This window comes from Mus musculus, chromosome 5 (assembly GCF_000001635.26).
Source record: "Mus musculus strain C57BL/6J chromosome 5, GRCm38.p6 C57BL/6J".
NCBI lineage: Eukaryota > Metazoa > Chordata > Mammalia > Rodentia > Muridae > Mus > Mus musculus.
Window position 1 is genome coordinate 36,379,872 of NC_000071.6, and position 18,556 is coordinate 36,398,427.

At 53.3% G+C, this 18,556-nt stretch overlaps 1 protein-coding gene across 2 annotated transcripts in view; it reads right to left on the reverse strand.

Annotated features, from left to right (window-relative positions):
- Sorcs2 (sortilin-related VPS10 domain containing receptor 2) overlaps positions 1 to 18,326 on the reverse strand; it is a 381,018-nt gene extending 362,692 nt beyond the window's left edge. Inside the window, exon 1 of one of the 2 annotated variants that reach the window (XM_006504202.4) lies at positions 17,695 to 18,326. In XM_006504202.4, the coding sequence (XP_006504265.1) occupies positions 17,695 to 18,174 (480 nt within the window). In that variant the 5' untranslated portion in view covers positions 18,175 to 18,326. The remainder of the gene's footprint in view (positions 1 to 17,694) is intronic. The other variant, NM_030889.2, reaches the window with a different exon arrangement.
- Between the last annotated feature and the right edge of the window lie 230 nt (positions 18,327 to 18,556).

An 18,556-nucleotide genomic window follows, 5' to 3' on the forward strand; every position in this document is an offset into this window, starting at 1 on the left:
AGGTGGGAAGTCCCCCTTCCAAGGCTGAGGAAACCAATCTCTCTTTAACATCTCTGTCTTCCATCTACCAGCAAGTCAGTTCCATCTGCAGAACTCAGCACAGACCTCTGGCAGCGCTGAGCACTGAGCCCACACCACCTTACTAAGCTTCCTATGTGGAAATGCCCACAGGCATGGAGTCTGCCAGCTCCAGGCATCCTCAAGTTTCCTCACAAGCCCAGCCCCACGATGACCTCACCTTCTCTCAGCAAAGACCAGACACACTGGAATGTGCTGACTCAGCAAAGGGTGACCCGCCCGTGTCTGGGGGGTATCCCAGCAGGCACCCTCCAAGCACCCTAGAAGCTCTAAAGGCCTGTGAGGGCCTTGGCACTCCTTGGAGACCACCACAGACATGGCAAGTGCCCACATGGCATTTGCTGAATGAATCTGCCTTCCAGCTGTCTCTGGCAGGCAATGCTGTAGGCAGAGGCTGGTTTCCTTCTTGGCTTCCCATAAGGATCTCCATCTGGGGTTCACCTCCACTCCAACTTCCTACAAACACTTCAGCAATCACTAATGCCAGGCTGGAGGCGCCCAAACAAAACCTCCCAGCCGGCTTCCTGGCATAGGAACCAACCCCACCCCCAGGTAGAGTGAGGCTCAGTCACTCATTCGATGAAGAAACCTCACAGCTCTGCTGGGAACCTAGGAAGAAAATCCACCCCCGAGAGGGAAGAAACTTTGGGCAGTCCTGTCTCCTGAGACCCTGAACTACTGTTCCCAGGGGTATCCTAGCCTCTCTAGGTCCCCCTAGAGAGGTGCTGGCCTAGGAAAACCAGGCCTGGTTGAGAGCATGTTCAGTCTCAGAGGCTGAACACTGAATGGGAGCACTGGCCAGGACACCTTATAGCCAGTCCTCCCTAACCCTACACAAGTATTCTCAACTTCTCTGGGTTCTGATTTTTTAGGGGGTGTACCCAAAGCTGATGAAATACATCAGCAATGGTAAGCAGAGGTGACCTCAAGGTCCCTGTCTCCAATGATATGATAACCATACCACACTCAATGCCTGTCCCATATCCCCCAACTCCTTCTAATAGGACTGCCTTGCATGACCAGGAAACAGCGTTCCCCATGGGCACGCATGTCATCTCACCTGCATGTCACCTGAGAACCTGCCACCACAGTGTACGCTGATCGAAGAAACAGAGACATCAGGCAGGACAGTCACTGAGACACAGACAAGTTTCTTTTAAGTGTGAGTGGCCTCTACATGGGACAAGTGACACCAGGATACCAGATTTGGGAACCACCTGGCACACACTGTAAACTGCAGGTATAAAGGGTGTTGTGGTCACCTCAGGAACTTCTACTCTCAGCAGCAGCCACAGCCGAGGGCTGACCGCTTGGTCCAGGTGGTTGGGGTAGGATAGCATTCTCCACAGCAGTGATAACCCTCAGTGAAGAAGCCAGAAGGGGTGGGAGATGGTTGTTGAGATCGCTCTGGCTCCTCCCTCTCTACCCACAATGCATCCTGTCCAGAGCACCCTCCTGCTCCATTAGGGGTACTTGGATTATGCGTAGAGACAAAACTCCACCCCCAGGATCCATGCTTGGTGGTCTCAAGGTGAGCCTGTAAGTCCAGACTACTCATCCAGTATTTCAGCCTCTGGCCAACAAGAGGAATTCAACAGAATCCAGAGCTTCAGGTGTAGACATCTTGGCAACCTTGGGAAATACAGCCATCTTTAACCTAACTCTCACAGAGTGACCTAGGAGACCTTTGGAAAGAAAGCAAAACAGAGAGCCAGGGTCCAGACAGCTTGAGGGTCACAAACTAGTACTTACATCAGAGTCTCTGGAGCTAGACATGCCTGAAGCTGAAGCCAGTACTGGGTGAATTCAGTCTCTCCCTTCAGCTCTCTGGAACTGGGCTTCTGTGACCCATGACCAAGCATCCTGGTTTTGTGGCCCACATTGCAGAGCACACAAGCAGAGAAGGGAGTGAGAGCACCCAACCCTCACATAGCTTGAAAGCTAACTGGGAAGAGTTGTCGGCCAGAACACAGACAATCAAAGCCAAGAGCATGGTGTGCAGATGCGGGGAGAAGAGGGAGACAATGCAGCATCCCAGAGATGAAGGTCTTGAGTGACGTTCTCAGGAGAAGCCCTACACTGTGCTGCACCCATCTTCAGTTTCTGTATGAATCACACACACACATGCACACACCACACACACACACCACACATACACCACACACGTGCACATATAGACACACACAACATACACATATACACACATACATGCATAGGCACATACACACACACCACACACACATATACACACCACACATACAAACACATGTATAGGCACATAAACATGCACACACACATACACGTGCACGGACGCACACACCACACCCACACTGCCACCACCACAAGGACACAAAGCTACTGGGCACTCAGGTCACAGGAGTGACTCCCACCCAGATAACAGGACACTCTTGATAGAATTATGCAGACCAACACTGGAGCCGTCATTATCTACTTCCACTACCATAAAAAATTCCCTTTTCAATTTCTTCCAGAGGAGAGAGAATAAAAGGGATTAAGGATTAGAGGATTAGAGATGGTGTCTTAGCCACACATGGCCCCTTCTGCAAGTGGCCCCCACCTCAGCATGCCTGCTTCTCTCTTAATGGCCCTTGGGATGTGTCTGTACTTGACGGAATTCCACAAGAATAAACTTCGTCCTTTAGAAAGCAACCTCAGCGAGTGTTGGGGGATGACCACGGGCCACATGCCACTGCCTGCCTGAGGACCCACCCTAGGTTCCTCTCTCTTTGCCCCCACCACCTCTAGAAGCTTTCCGAGTCCTCCAGGCAGAAGGTTTGGGGATTTCCTTTCTTGTAGTGGAATAAGGGCTCAGTGTCAGAGCCCTCATTTATTGCTTGAGAAAAATATGCAAAAACATGAGATTGCTTGAACACAGTCTGAGGCCATGACTCAACTCCTCTGTTAGCCAGCAGGGTTCTGAGAAGTGCAGCTGGCTCCCGACCACTCAGGGTCCTGTGGTCACCACAGTATTTGGACTCACGAGGCCTCACTATAAGGCTCCACAGCCACAGGCTCCTGGAGAGAACCAACTGGTAAAGGGATAGGGAGCCCTGACAGGATCCAAGGGAGACACCTCATAAGCCTGTCTTATAGGGGAGCATGTTCAGGGACCCCGGGCATCATCTGCCTGGTGCAAACACAGGATGGTCACAGCAGTCACCTGTGAGCCCAGCATCAAGTCAGCAACCGAGACATGGACAGAAGGCAGGTGGGTAAGTAGGATGAGCAGGGTTCAGCCTGACACTGTTCCTGAATGTCCTCTACCTCCCACAATTCTATGCTGTCACCCTCTGCCGATCACACACACACACACACACACACACACACACGACTCCCTACACCCCCCCCCACCGGGCTTCTGCCTCAAAGCCTCCTCCTCACAGCTCCTGCCCACCTGTGCCCAGGTCACCATGGGCCCCTCCCACTGAGCTGTAACCTTAGGCAGGCAGATACCAACCTTAGCCATGTCAATGCCTTGGATCCTGTGAAGAGTCTGGCTGGGACATCCCTCATAGCTTCCAGGATGAATCAACTACTCCTAACACATCGCTAGCTCTGAAACAGTGACTGTCTGGATCAAAGTCAACTTAGGCCAAGCCCAGGCAGAGCAAAGGCTGGCAGATTGGCAGCTCAGAGGGCTCGCTTGGCACTCCCCTCCTTCCCGGGCCGTGCCCAACCCTGACCCCACAGGTTGAAAGGGAGAGCTTGGGAGACAAGAAAAGAACAGATTAGGGTGGTCTCAGAACTTACAGACCAGCTCCAGAGAGGTGAGGCAGCCCCCACACCTGAAGCCAGCCCTCCCTGGTGCCAGCAAGAAGGGTCCATTCCACCACAGAAGCTCTTTCAGCACAATAGGACATGTGGGCCAGCTGGCATCCTTCTGACAGGAGAGGAGATTCCAGGCTTCGCAAAGAGAGTCCTCCTTTCTTCAGGACTACAGGAAGGAGTCTAGGACCCCAGAATGGAACACTTAGACATTGGGACAGTCAGAACCTTGGAGAAAGCCTAGGGAAGCAGGTGACAGACACCAAACCAAGTCCTCACAGGCTGGAGGCTGGGATGACAGGGTGGGTGAAGGGACAGTATGTGAGTGAATCATGGTTGCTCAGCAAGGTCCCCAGTATACCTCCACCAGGTCCACCAGCCCTGGTCAGTCACATTGCCTGAAGAACAGGACAAGTTCATGAAATCGACAGCTTACAGAGACTACACAGCCCGGTGGCCAGAGTGTGGTCTCAGGCAAGGGTGGCAGCAGAGCCACTGAGGCAGGCTGGGTAGGCTGTCCTTGAAGGGGTAGATGTCCCTGCATGTCACCCTTTCCCTGCCCACAGATTGTGCATCTCGTTCCTGGCCAGTCTCAGGACCCTCTCCTATTGCTCAGTAGTTTTTAAGCCAGCAGGAGAGTAGGCGGCTCTCCACAGGCTCCATGGTCACCCAGGGGAGGGGAGGCTAGGCTCCCAGGATGGAGGAAGAGCACAGGGTCACCCACTTAGGGCCTCCAGGGTGCAGGCAGCAAACCACATACTAGGCTGCCATGCTTAGCAGGTGTCCCAGACACAACGCCACTCAGGGACTGTCTCACCCCAACCCATTAGCAGTGCTGACTGCACATGGGAGCAGGGGCCCCAGGGCCTTCCTAGAGGAAGAGCTTGAGTCATGGAGAAAGAGCAAGGGCAATAGAGCTGAGGTGGGGACCAAGTGACCAGTGTTGAGGCTCACACAGTAGGAGAACTAAGAAGCCACATCCAAGTGGGCGCCTTCGACTTCACACATGCCAGGAGTCCATTGCAGAGCCCTTGACCAAACCTCTCACGTTCTGTAGGTGGCACCCCAGCCCATCTCCCACATACCCATACAACTGAATCAAGCAAGCCAGGAGGGTCTTTGCATCTCTGAGCTCAGAAAGCCCTTGAACCAAGTCTGACACACATGAGAGGAAAGGGTAAATTAGCCTTGGCACTGCCCTTGAATCTGGCCATGCTCAAAGTCTCTAGCAAACAGTAGCCACACCACCACCACTGGCCTGTGGACACACAGTAGGATACAGGGCTTTCCCTTGCCCTGGAAAAAATGGACAATAGGTCTCCCTGTCATGCCACAGGTGGCCAGAACCAAATGCCAAGCTGGAGCACCAGGTCAGAAAGAGGTCACCTCAATGCCACCACTTCTCTGATACCAGTGGCTGCCACCCAGAGCCTCGCCTAAAGAAGCAGCATAGCCAGCACTGAGCTGGAGGCTCTAGGGTCCTGTCCTCACAGCAGCCCTTACCCCACCCCCAAGTGTAGGGTTTCAGGTTTCCTGGACATTGCCAGACCTCTCCTCTGCCTCCAGCGACAGGGAAAGAGTCTGACTTGCTCTTAAGTGGTAGCATTCCATCCATACCTCCAATCAGGAAACTTGTAAAAACCCAGATGTCAACGGGAAAAGCACTCTTCAGAGACAGCCTCTAGAGATGAGTGTTTCGTGAGGACCCGAGGGCCTTTCAGTTAAGTGGGCAACTCCGGAAATAGGAAGAAAATGGAACTACGTGGAAGCCAGTTTTAAAAAGTGAGAAAATTATAATTTCTGGCAACTGTGTGACCAACTTCTTCCCTCACGGTCCAGAGGTACCTTAGCAGATGGGGAAACTGAGGCCCAGTAATGCAGGGGAGAGAGCCTTCCTCAGAGTGGGTACACAGCAACCCAGGCCACCCAGGAGGGCACCAGGAACACCAGAGTTCGGCACATTAGAGCACGCATGGAGAGACCCCCCTAACCCAGGCTGCATGGTGGGGTGAACAGGAGGAGGCAGGAGGGGGGCTGCAAGCAGGAGGGACCCAGTCACTTCCTCCAAGAAGGGCAACTCTTGAGCCGTTTTAGAAGTAGCCGTTTTAGAAGTAGCAATTCCTGGACACAGAATGAAACCAAGGCCCCAGAGACATGCAGAGGTCATCTGAGGGGCTCCTCCCCAGAGGGTCCCCAGAATTGCAAAGCTGGAATCCCTTAGAGGCTGACTGAGTAGGCAGTAGAAGAGATAAGTGTTCTGTGTGGAAGCCCCCCTCCATAACCCTGAGCCCCTGATCCTCCCACCTGCTCTTTCCAGAAAGTTCTCCAGTGACTCCAGTGCCCACAGTCCCCAGTCTCTGTCAACCCTCTTTGTCAAAGGCTAGACAGCCGTGTCCCCTGGGTTTTCTGCTGGGCTCTGCCTTTTGTTAGTGAGATAGGGCTAAGAATAAGGCACTATTTAAATGTCTCAACTTCCTCTGGGAGCCAGTGTTTTCTCCCCATTGAGCACCCTGGCTTCTGGCTGACCCAGTCAGGTGGGAGGGCAGAGGCTGGCCCAGCAGTGGGCACAGCCTGTGCTGTAGTTTGGCTACACAGCTTTCAACAGGAACTTCAACATGGCTTCAGCATGGCTCCTCTTGTGCAGGGGCATAAATCTCTCTTGTTTAGTTGCTCCCTTGCAGAGGTGTACCCTGGGCCTTGCAGCACAAAGTGGACATTCCTTATGCTTACATGAGCTCAGTATGTGGACCTCTGAGTTGACTCAGTGGTCTCTTATCATAGCGAATCGTAAGACACCAGATGTTAACTGAGCACCTACCATGCACTGGAAGGCCAGTCTCCATGGAGGCTCAGTTCTCAGTTATTCCCATCCTTGGCTCCGCACCACACTTCTCAGCATGTGTCTCTCTGACAGATCTTCCAGAGCCATGACCCTTACCCAAGAAACAACCTCTTTATTTTCACAGACTACAAAATGAGGTGGTTCCTTCCATTAGAAACAGGATGCAGGTCACAGCAGCATCAGGAGGACCGGGGCCTCCATCACCAGTGGGGACCGTGGGAGTTCCTCAGGCAGCTCATAATTATCCTATGTCTCAAAATGGCATTTACTCTGCTCACAGCTTCAAAACTCTCATGTCTCTTCTCAGATGTTTCCAAACAGATTTTGATAACTTTACCATGAGTTGGTTTCCTTTATACCTATCCATTCTATAGGAACTATATCATCCACATTCTAAGAGAGAGTGTCCCCTCCCCCATTTCTCCAGAGGTGAGGTGGGTGAAGTCTATGGCACAGAGAGGTAGGAACACCCATACCAGGATGAAGGGTCCATCAGACCAGGAAATTCCACACTTGTATGTGCTAGGGCTCTCCTCAAAGCCTGACTCTGAGGAGGGTGGGGACCCAGCAGCTGGCTCAATTCAGAGAGGAGTATTTGGGTTGCAGGACTCCAAACACCCAGAAGCCCTGCTTGGCCATCAAATGATAAATCAGACAACAAACTCCAACAGGGTTAAGCGGTATTGATGGGAATAAATTGAGAAAAACATAGGGATTTTTATTGAGTGCTTTATTTTTACGGAGTGAAAATTGAATTACTTAGCTGGTCAATGAGGAAGTCAATAGGGAAAAATGCCTAAAAGCTACAAGGAAGAGAAGGGGTGTGAACTTGAAATGTAACCTGCAGCTTCCACAATACTTGAGGGACACCTCCGCCTCAGGATGGTGACTCCCACCCCTGGCCCAGCACCACACCACACTAATTACAGATGTGGGTATCTTGGCATGCAAGTGGTCTCTGTGTCAAGTCACAAAAGCAACAGCCACACCACCTTCCTCCCTGGGCACGGGCAGGCCGTGGCATTCTCAGGGTTCTCTGGGGATGGTAGCCATACACCAACCTGGCAGGTATCAAAATTCAAGGCTGCACAAAGGAGACTTTGCTAGTTTTCGAGTTCATGCTAGATCCAGAAGTTAAATAGGTTCACCCTGTTAACCTAGTAGTTCTATTTCCAAGCAAATACCCCAAGGATCTGAAGCCGGGTCTAAGCATGTTCCTGTGGGTCTGAACTCACAGCTTCATTCGCTACAGCCAAAGGTGTAGCCAAATGAATTTAAACGCCCACCATCAGAGGAATGGACACTAAGTGTGGTCCATCCATACAATGGAGTATTATACAGTCCCCAAAAGAGAGCAAGCTTCCATGTGTCATAATGTGGGAAGGACATGGTGGACACGAAGCTAACAAGTCAATCACAGGACAGAGACTGTAGCTCCCACTCACATGAGGTCCAGAGCTGTCAGATTCACAGAGTGATGACTACCAGGCCCGGGGAATTAGCACATAGTAGAGACAAAGTTTCAGCCGGAGAATATTCTAGAAATGAATGTGGGGATGGTTGCACAGCAACACAAGTGTCCGAATGCTGCCGAGCTGTGCATTTAAAAATAGGTACAATGAGAGATCTTATATAACCACAACTCAAAGCGTGATAAAGAAAAATAAAAATATTGATTTTAAAAACGATGTACACTTTTTACTTCTGTCCTTTATATGTGCATGGCGTGGCATGTGCATGGAGGTCAGGGGACAACTTGCAGGAATCAGTTCTCTCCTTCCCCCAGGGACATTTTTAAGGATCTCACTCAGATCCTTAGGGCTGGCAGCAAGCACCCCTACCTGCTGAGCCATCGCAATGGCTTCAAAATAGTTCTTTTTTTTTTTTTTAAAAGAGAGGGTCTGTGTTCAAGATTAATGAACATCAAACGATGCCTGGGGCCCTTAATGGCTGCACCCTACGAGCCCTGGGGACAACTGTGTGCATGTGGGGTCATAACTGTAAGTGGTGCGGAATTGTCTCTGCAATGAGAAGATGCAGGCGTCCTGATGCAGCAGGCACTAAGGGGCTGCGGTTATTCATTTTATTGCCCCTAATCCAGGGCTCTATGAAACAGAGGAGAACACTATGAGACAATTAAATCGTATCAGAGGAAAGGACAGGAGGTGACCCTGACAGGCAGAGGCTACTTCCTCCTGAGCCTGGTGGGGTACTTATTGTGACACTTCACAAAATACACAAGGGAAAAAACAAAAAACAAAAAACCTCAAGAAGAACTCTCAGACTTAAGACTGATCCGCACAGAAGCCTAAACTTGGCCCACCTCTTTTCTTGCTTCCATTTGAACTCAATTTATCCACAAATATCAGGAAATGGCGTCCGAGAGAGCCAGGCTGTGCTCAAGTTGGGGCCAGCTCAACATCGGAGCAAATCATCTGCTTCTGGGAGAAAATTAGTAAGGACGGCGAGGGTTGTTATTTTAAGATCTCTGAGCCGGTGTGAGGAGAAACTAATTAAATGATTGTAATTTTCTGTGCAAATAAGCAAGCAACCGCTACAGAAGCACAAACTAGGAAGGGGCTTCTCCACCTTCAAAGAACGGTGAGCTTTTTATTTCTACCTTTCTAGGGCCTGCTCTCTTTCCCTCGGTGTTCAAACAATGAGAGGAGCCTAATTGGATTCAGGGTGATGAACCCTCTGTGGACTGCAAAGTGTCAGCGATCCTAGGGTGTCGCAGAAAAGGCCGGGTGTCTGCCGTCACCATCACCCAACACCTATGCAGGCTTGGGAGCCAGGTGCCTGCATCTTCAGTTTCCAGCCTTGTGGGGCGGGTCCAGAAAAGCGTGTGATCACACCGACCTGCCATGTGGGGCATGCCCATCCCCATCATATTGTGGCTTCTTTCACACTCAGAATCCAGATCACACTCACGCAAGACCCTGGAAGGGTCTCCCATACCCAAGACAGCCATGACATGATCTGATACGAGCATGCACTCTGTTGATGTCTATCATGTGCAGACCCAAGCCAGCCTAACACATATAGATTAGTATTCACATCTGACAAACTATAAATTCTGCAGGGTCAGAGCTCAGCCCTGGTCCCTGCACCCTGAAGGAATGATCTTGAGTAGCAGTCCTGGTGACATCATTAGACCCTCAGGGCTCAGCCTCCCTTGGTAACCCACAGAGCATCCAAAGAGAGCCATCAATGGACTCTTAAAGTTTGGGTCCCAGAGAGCCCCAACCAGAAGGTAGCCTGTAAGCTCGGGGCCCCACAAAGGCACCCAGCTGCTTTTCCAGAAGCTCCAACTCTGTACTCATTCGCGTCACCCCTGGCAAGTCCTAACCTGACTGGAAAATCATCACTGTGGAGTAACATCAACTCTGGAGAGGCCTGAGCAAGCCACAGACTGACCCAACGAGTGTGCAGACGAGCTAGTGTACGACCTCCTTAGCATGCGCTCTGGAACCTCCTGCAACTATAGACTAAAAGAGCCCCTTCATTAAAGCAGAAGTGGGTGTGTGAAGTGTGTCAGGAACTTTGCTGAAGGGCTGCCCTGGCACCTCTGAGCCAAACTTCCTGATGGCAGCTGTCTCCCTCCTCTGCCTGAGAGCTCTCTGGGCTTCTCAGCTCCTCACCTCCCTCCTGGCCTCAATATCCTTGCTTTCTTTCCCAGTCTCCACCTCAGACTGGGTGAGGCTCTTCTCCTTGTCCTTCAGAGCGGCTCCATCTGCACCTCCTCTAGGGAGTCTCCCTGAATCCCCCACCCACATGTTCACACAGCCCTGAGGACACTCTGGAAAGAATTCTACTTCCACTCAGCATCTCACCAGGCAAGGTCTTTGCTTCACTGGGCTCCACACTGCAGCCCCAGCAGTTAACCCTGCCAGGTACACAAGAAACGCTCAGCAAATATTAGCTGAGTCCACAGCTGCTGGGGGGTGGGACCTGCACTGTTGCTAGAAAAGAAAGAACAAGGAAGTGATGTCCAAGGACTTGGAAAACCACAGAGTGGAAGACTGCATTGGCAGCATGCTGGTCAGGCCCCACAAATGCTAGCCAGACTCCACACATGCTGGCTAGGCTCCACCCATGCTGGCCAGGCTCCACCCATGCTGGCCAGGCTCCACCCATGCTGGCCAGGCTCCACCCATGCTGGCCAGGCTCCACCCATGCTGGCCAGGCTCCACCCATGCTGGCCAGGCTCCACAGGGTGCCCAAGCTGGACAACCAGAATGCTCTCTGGAACCTGACACAGAATTGTTAGGCTTGCTTTACCAAAAGCAGGCTCAGAGAAGCTCTATCCTCAACCAATTAGAACAGCAGAAGCAGGGGAGTCTGGCTGCACCTGATGCTGGAGTCCACACTGGAGCCTTGGGGCATTAAGGCCTGCACCTACAGCATCATTAAGAAGAGGCAGCTGTGTGCCAGCACTGGGGCTTTCAAGCCCTTCCCAATGCTGCTCAACATATCTATAAATAAAATATGAATAAATTAAATGTATATGCAAAGTCCATAGCCAGGTTGGTAGTGATTTGGAAATCACCAGGCACTGCTGCTCATGTTATAGACGAGGAAACTGAGACCCAAGAAACTGGGTACACAGATACAGCCCGGGGGGAGGCAGACACTGGAGGAGTGGGCTTCTCACTGAGGGCAGAGAGGAGTGAGGTTCGGGGATTAATGGGGAGACAAGTGGGCATTCTGGTGGACAGGGCAAGGTCCCCAGAGGTCAGAGGCTGAGAGGGCAGCATGAGTCCCACACACAGGGGCTCACACTAGTGACTCTGTCCCCTCAGCCTCTCATCCATGCTGACACTTACCAGGGGTCACACAATACAGGGAGGGACTCAACATCAGCACCTCTGCCTGCCCAGACCCCTCCTATCCAATGCTGGCAGTTCTCAGCAGGGCCTGGAGCAGACATCTAATGCCTTCTCAAACAATCCTAACTCTCAGAGATCAGGGTCTCTACAAATGCACGGGAGTCTCCCAAGCATGGCTCCTGTGGCTCTACTGGCCACACACAGAGAAGCTGAAAGTGAGAGCCCTCCATTCAGTCCAGGATGTGAACATTCGCGTGCGCGCGCACACACACACTCACACATACAAATGAGCACTCAAGGGGGAAGGGGCGCAGGACTTCTAGACTCTGTGTTGCCCACTAGAGCACTGAGCAAGACAGGACCTTAGAGGCTTTTGGAGGGACTGGGAGAGTGGAACTGGGGACCATCTGAGATCAAACCTGAGATGCCCAAAAGAGATGACCTGTAGTGCCAGGAACCTCAATCCACAATGACATCACACCTGTTGACCTTGGACAAGAACAAAGGAAGGCAGCTGTCCACCACCAGCCAAAGGAGATGTCCAACAGGGAAGGCAGAAGCAGGTGGTGCCACCAGAGCCAAGAGTCTCTCTCAGATCCCAGCTGGGAAAACCCTGATCGAACTCCTGGCTCAGGGGGCACGCACTATGGTGGAAGGAGGCCTACGGTCTTTCAGCCCCAAATAGCCCCTCCCATCCGGGCCTCCACTGTTCCCCATGCTTAGCTCACTGACCTAGTCAAATGACTTAATTTTCCTCAGCCTTCACAGTCTAAAGGAGCTGCCCAGTCCCCTTCCCAAACCCCATCTGTGCATCTTCATCTTCCCCAGCTGAGTCTCTGTAAACTGCAGGCAGTGGGGTTCTTGGGGTGCTCCCACTGGACTTCAAATGTTTGCATGGGAGGATGACATCTCACTGCCTGCAAAGCCTTCTCATTGACCTGAGCATCAGCCTGGACTCAAGTGAAAATGCAGCATGGCTTCCCTGCCCTCAAGGACAGCCCTCGGTATCACCCTAACTGCCTCCCTCGCAAAGAAAGTTATACAAGATACAAATGAATCACCCTTACACACAGACTCTGGCAGAGTCTCTCAGCACCTGTAATCCCTTCATATACCGCTGTTCTACAGAGCACAAGACCCTGGGCATCCTCAGCCCAGGACCCTAGGCACCCTCAGTACAGGACCCTGGGCACCCTCAGCACAGGACCCTGGGCACCCTCAGCACAGGACCCTGGGCACCCTCAGTACAGGACCCTGGGCACCCTCAGCACAGGACCCTGGGGTACCATCGGCATGAAACAGGAGCCCACTAGAGTATGCACCTGTGGTTTGCCTCCATAGACTGTGCTACGGTACACTGCTCTCTGGCCGCCACCTGTCCACTGCACAGGCAGCGCTGTCTTTCTACTCATTCTTCATCCAGACACTAGCCTCAAGGTCCTGACGGGCTTGCCCACCAGTGGCAGGCACCTGACAGCCCCTGTGACAGGCACTCAGCATGAGCCGCCGCATCCTTGGTCTCTGTCTCACTTGGGTGGCCACCGGATGTTTCGGTGGTAGTAGCTGCAAGGACAAGTGCTCGGTGCCTACAAGCTGCCAGTCTCAGCTCCCACTGGAAGCCAGACCTCCGCTCCAGCCATAGAACAAAGGGAGACTGGCTCTCAGGAGCCCTGAACTCAGGAAGCCGCAGTGCCCAGGAGCCGCTGAGACACTTCTAATGCAAAACCGTAAAGCCACAAACACCACAACACCACAGCTATAGGAAGCAGGGCTGTCAGTCAGCTTTGTGCCAGGCATGGACCCATTCACTTCAGATCTCAGAAGGTCTCAGTAGGTAGAGACTGACTTGCCGCCTCAGAGCCCAGCACTGAAGAAGGCAAGAAGCTGGCACAGCAGGCTATTCCTCCTAACCTGGGCACCTCCAGTATAGAGTCCCACAAGCTTCAACCCTGTACTTCTTCTGTGACCTTTCTGGCCACGCCCGAGCTGGATGCCAAGCTAACCTCTAGCTATGCATCATGCTGTGGTCTATGCATTTCACTTAGAAAATCTGGCCCTTGTACAACCAACCTATGAGCCTGCAAGTCCCCCTCCCACAGCAAGGACAGAGGCCCCAGAGCATCTCCTCCATTCATCTTAGGACTCAAAGCCAGAGGGGAGATCCTGAGACAAACCCAGGCCAGCAGGCTCGGAAGCCAAAATATTCACCACCCCGACCCTGACATGGGCTCTTCAGCCACACATTTGGGGACCATGCGCAATCTTTTTCCCTCCCAGCTTCTTGCTCAGGCTTCTGCTCCCACACAATGTATTTGGTGTCTCTGTGTGGCACCTGTGACCTTCAAATTCTTACCTAACAGGACTCGCTCAAACTGTCCAGCTTGAACACCCTCCTTCTCTCCTCTACTCGCTACTCATCCTTTGAGCCAGCCCTGAGGCCGCCTCTGCTATGCTGTCCTCCCTGATGACGTCCTTCCCATCAGGTGACTGTGAGCTCCAGGTGCTTGCTCAGAGGACGACAAGTGAGACCCGCTCCCTGCTCTTGGGAGCAGAACTGTTTCAGCCCCCCCCCCCAAGGTCCATAAATTGAAGCCCAGGACTTGCAAATGAGTGAATCAGAAGTAGGACTTCTAACTGTGATTCCATTATACTGAGCTTGTCAAGATGGCCTTAACCCAGTGGTTCTGGTGTCCCAATAGGAAGGAGAGAGCTCACGTTCCAGGTGCAAACAAAGGGTCAAAGGGACACTGCTGTCTAGGACCCACATTGCCATAGTCCTTTGCCACAAAAGCCAGAGCAAACTAATGCACCTGCCCTCAAGGAACCTGGCCTGCAACAGTTCCCATTCAATTCAGGCAGAGGCCATAATCCCTCTATACAAGAAACTGAGGCTGACAGCCTGCCCTTGGCCTTCCACCACAGAGAACCCACCTTCTGACCTGCACTGGGCTCTCTGCATTTATATAACACGACACAGGGTAGGGAGTCCAGCCAGATGCCTAGAGCGGAGTATGCTCAATCTGCCCAGAACTATCTAGGAACAGCCACCAGCACTTCCGGAGACACAGCACAGGCTAGAAAAAAGTCACCGGTCAGCCTGAGGAGCAGAGATGAGACCTGGATGTAGAAAGTTTGAACCCAAGTTAAACCATGAGTTGTATTCAAGTGTTATACAGAAAGGAGCCCAGGTGAGCATACTTAAAATAAGCCCCAACGGCAAGTAATTTCCCCCAAAACAGTTCCTCACATTCCTACCAGGCTAACAAGAAATTGCCACCCCTCAGATGGAGCCCAGCACAGAAGTCTGTTTCCCACCTTCGTATGTCCTCTCTGCCTCCAAGGGCAGTATGGAGACCCAGAGCCCTGTGTGCACAGCCCAACCCAGGCCCATCAAAAGGCAACCCTGGTGGGTTTCCAAGAAGGATTCATCTCACTTGTAACAATGTGTTGGCACAGCGAAACGTCAGCTGGAGAGGCCCTGTTTGAACTTCCAAGTGAGTCCTCTTCCCTATCTCCATGGGAGCGGGAAAGAATGGAGCCTTCACAGGGAAAACTCACATATGTTCCCAGAGCTGGAGTGACAGAGACTGTCTGGGAACCAGCTTGAGTCCCGCCATCCCTCAGCCCATCCCTTAGCGGGATGCTTGGGATGCTCACTAATGTCTTTCAGAGAGTCTGTGCCCCTCCCCCAGCCCCCCTCCCCTAGCGGTCTTGTTTGGAAAAGCACCTGATGTTATAAAGCAAACACTCTGCTGTGGACCGCATCTGCAGAGGGCAGAGGCAAGCAGCAGAAAGGCAACCCCATAAAGACAGCACTCACAGAGTCCCTCAGTCTACTCTGGTCTCATCCAAGCTTGCCGAGGTGGTGCTTCAAGCAAGAGGTACAGCCAACTGCCAAGTGCTGGCTCTCATCTTTGTCCCTGTGGCTGCACACTGAGCACGGAGGGGGAGCAGCGCACTTCCAAGACACTTCATGTGCCAAGAATGTGCTGTGCACACCAGATCTAAGAGAACTGTGTTTAAAGGAACCGGTTTCCTGAGGCAGCCCTCACCCATCTTTTTCTACTCCTGGGTTTTCTCAGACAAGGTAAACCTATGAGTGCATCCCCAGCCATGGGCTGTCCGTCAGGGTTTCTGGAGAGAATCTTCTGCAAGGTCCATGAGAGAAGGGAGAAGACAGAAGACAGAAGTCAGAGAGATAACCGGGTAGTGTTTCCGTGCTGCCCCTCACATTCATCACAAGCTAGGTGCCACCTAAGTGCCAGGCTGGGCCCAGGTGTCCACATCTTATGCCTGCCCCCATGTGATAACGGCTGCAGAAGAGGGTCCCTCAGAGCTCAGCCAGTCATTCTCCATCCTCAACTCTCCAAGGTGCCTATTCAAGGGGCAGGCTATAATCTCATAGGGGGTTCAGCTGGACAGCAAACAGCCCATACTAGAGGCAGCTGGTCTCTTTTCCTATAGATCCATCACCCCCACCTGGTGTCTCACTCTCTTTCATACCATGAAGCTAAGTGACAAAGTGACAAGATAGTTGAATTAACCACTTCAGCACCTCAGATCCAGATCTCAGTGTGTTTCTGTCCCTTTCAGTTCTTGCATTCTGGGCTACTTACTATTCAGTCCTCAAGAATGGCCAATGGCCCAGGGGTCCCGGTTTATCATTGGGTGCTAGCCAGCACTAAAAGGCTGGGACCAGCGGAATACCTAGAGGCGGAGGGCTTGGTCAAGGTGCAGTTGAGGACATCAGGGCACCTCAACTCCCTTCTTGGGAGGAACACCCAAGTACTCTGTTCAGCACCCTGACTGCCCCCTGCTGGCCAGATGCATCCACAGCACCAGCTCTGCCCTCTGAGGGCTGCTAGTCTTCCTGGAGATGCCATTAGCTTAGGGACCAGTGAAGACACCTGCACCCTGGACAAAGCCAGCCAGTAGGGAAGGGGCTGGCAGGACTGGAGTTTAGGCCAGCCAAGGCTACATGGTGGTCCCTTCCCTAGTACAAATGGAAGCCTCCAAGCAGTCACCGAGAGTGCGAGGAGAGGAGACGGGGAGGGGGGGGGGTGTTTTAAAAGTGTCTGCAGCTTCATTATGTCCACCTGATAACCCAAAGAGAAGACCCGCTCACTCCACTTCCCAGTGCATGCAGGGACTCTGGCCCTATGCAGTCTCCTAAAAAACTTGGAAGACAAGGAAAAGAGGTGGAGTCACCTCCTGAGGGGTGGGGTGGGGGAGGAGTGGAGAGTCTGTGTGGACTGTGGTACAGGCAGTGAGGAGGGATTCCTGGCTCTCTCTCTTCATGAAAACACACTTCCCTGGAGAGCAAAGGCTTGCAAACCTGGAGTGCACACACCTGAGATTCCCCAGAGGGGACAGAGTGACTCTGACCTTTAACAAGGAAAAACAAACCCCTTGAGGTGCACTACCAAAAAAAGGAACGGGGAGTGGCTGGATCCTAAATCTGGAAGAGCAGGAGCGGGATGGACGCTGGAGCTCTCCGGGCAGAGGGAGAGGCATGGGAGAAAGGGAGGGAGGGAGTTGGCGCACTGCTCTAAAGACCACAGAACGTTAAATACTATTAAACACCCCATGGTCCACTCGGACCAAAGACAGCTGTGGGGCACACTAGGAGGAGCAATCCTAGAATTAAGAACCTTCGAACAGGACATGGAACTGTCAGGGATATCATGGACCCTGAGGTCAGCATAAATGAAGTAGTAAGGACGCCAGAGGTGGCAATTCCAGAGGTGTTCTCTGGAGCTGCTGAGTGCAGTGCAGTGTGTGGGCGACCCACCCACTGTCCACGCGGCGCAGAGCTGGGTAGCCCTCAAGGACCTGGAGTTGTCCCATGCTGCCCAGATCCTGACGACTCTAGGGACCTTCCCTGTAGCCCAGATCTAGAGGCTAGGGGTGTTTCTGGTCTCCAGATCTTCGGAAAAACCTTCTGAGCGAGACAGAATCTCACAAATTCGAGGACCCTTCCAAAAGTAACCCATAACCAGAAGCCAGTAGGGGCGCCGCCGAGGTGACCCGCGTCCCCCAAGTAGCCAAGAATGCCCAGCAGAGTGACCGCGGGTGGTCCGGAAGTAGGGGGCTGTGGTGGTCTCCCTGGGTATCCCGAGGTGTCCGGGCAGGGCCGGGGTGAGTGCGGAGGTCACTTACGCTGCTGTTCTCTCCTGTCCAGTGTACCATCGCCTGGTTGTGCGTCGCGTCTCCCTTGAGCACGAACGACGTGCTGATGAGCGAGACCTGTGCGCGCGAAGCCGAAGCCGCACCGGCCACCGGCACCGCCCGAGCCCTGCGCCCCTTGCCCGGAGCTGGGGCGCCATCGGTGCTGGGACCCGAAGCAGAACCCGGACCGAGACCCGGGACGCTGGGTTCTGATTCTCGTGCCTGTGGATCTTTGCGATCGCCGGACTCCGTGCGTCCCGCGGGCAGCAGCCTAGTGATCTGCACACCGGGACCCTGGCGCCCGGGCTGGGGGGAGCGCCCCATCGCTCCGCAGGCAGCCACCAGCACCAGCAGCAGCAGCAGCAGCGGCCACGAACGTGGCCAGCACGGCGGCAGCAGAGCCTGAAAGCTCCGGTCCGGCGCAGTAGGGCCAGGACGCTTCGGGGCGCTCGGGGGTCCCCGGTGCGCCATGGTCGCTGGTAGGTAACGGCGGGGCGGTGCGGACGACACCGCGGCCGGGAGAGCGGGAGGGCGCTGGGAGCTTGAGCAAGAGCGCAGAGAAAGGAGCCGGGAGGGAGGGAGCGCGGGAGGAGGGGACTCAACGCCGCCACGCAGCCAAGGGAGCACCGCCACCTGCCGGCCGCGCGCAAGCCACCGCAGCTCTGGGCTGGGCCAGGCCGGGCCAGGATGTCCTGAGTGCAGTCACACCTCCAAGACCCCTTCCTTCTTTCCTTCCTTCCTTCCTTCCTTCCTTCCTTCCTTCCTTCCTTCCTTCCTTCCTTCCTTCCTTCCTTCCTTCCTTCCTTCCCAGTGACTCCTAACTTTATCCTCGCTCCTCTTCTCCCACCCACTT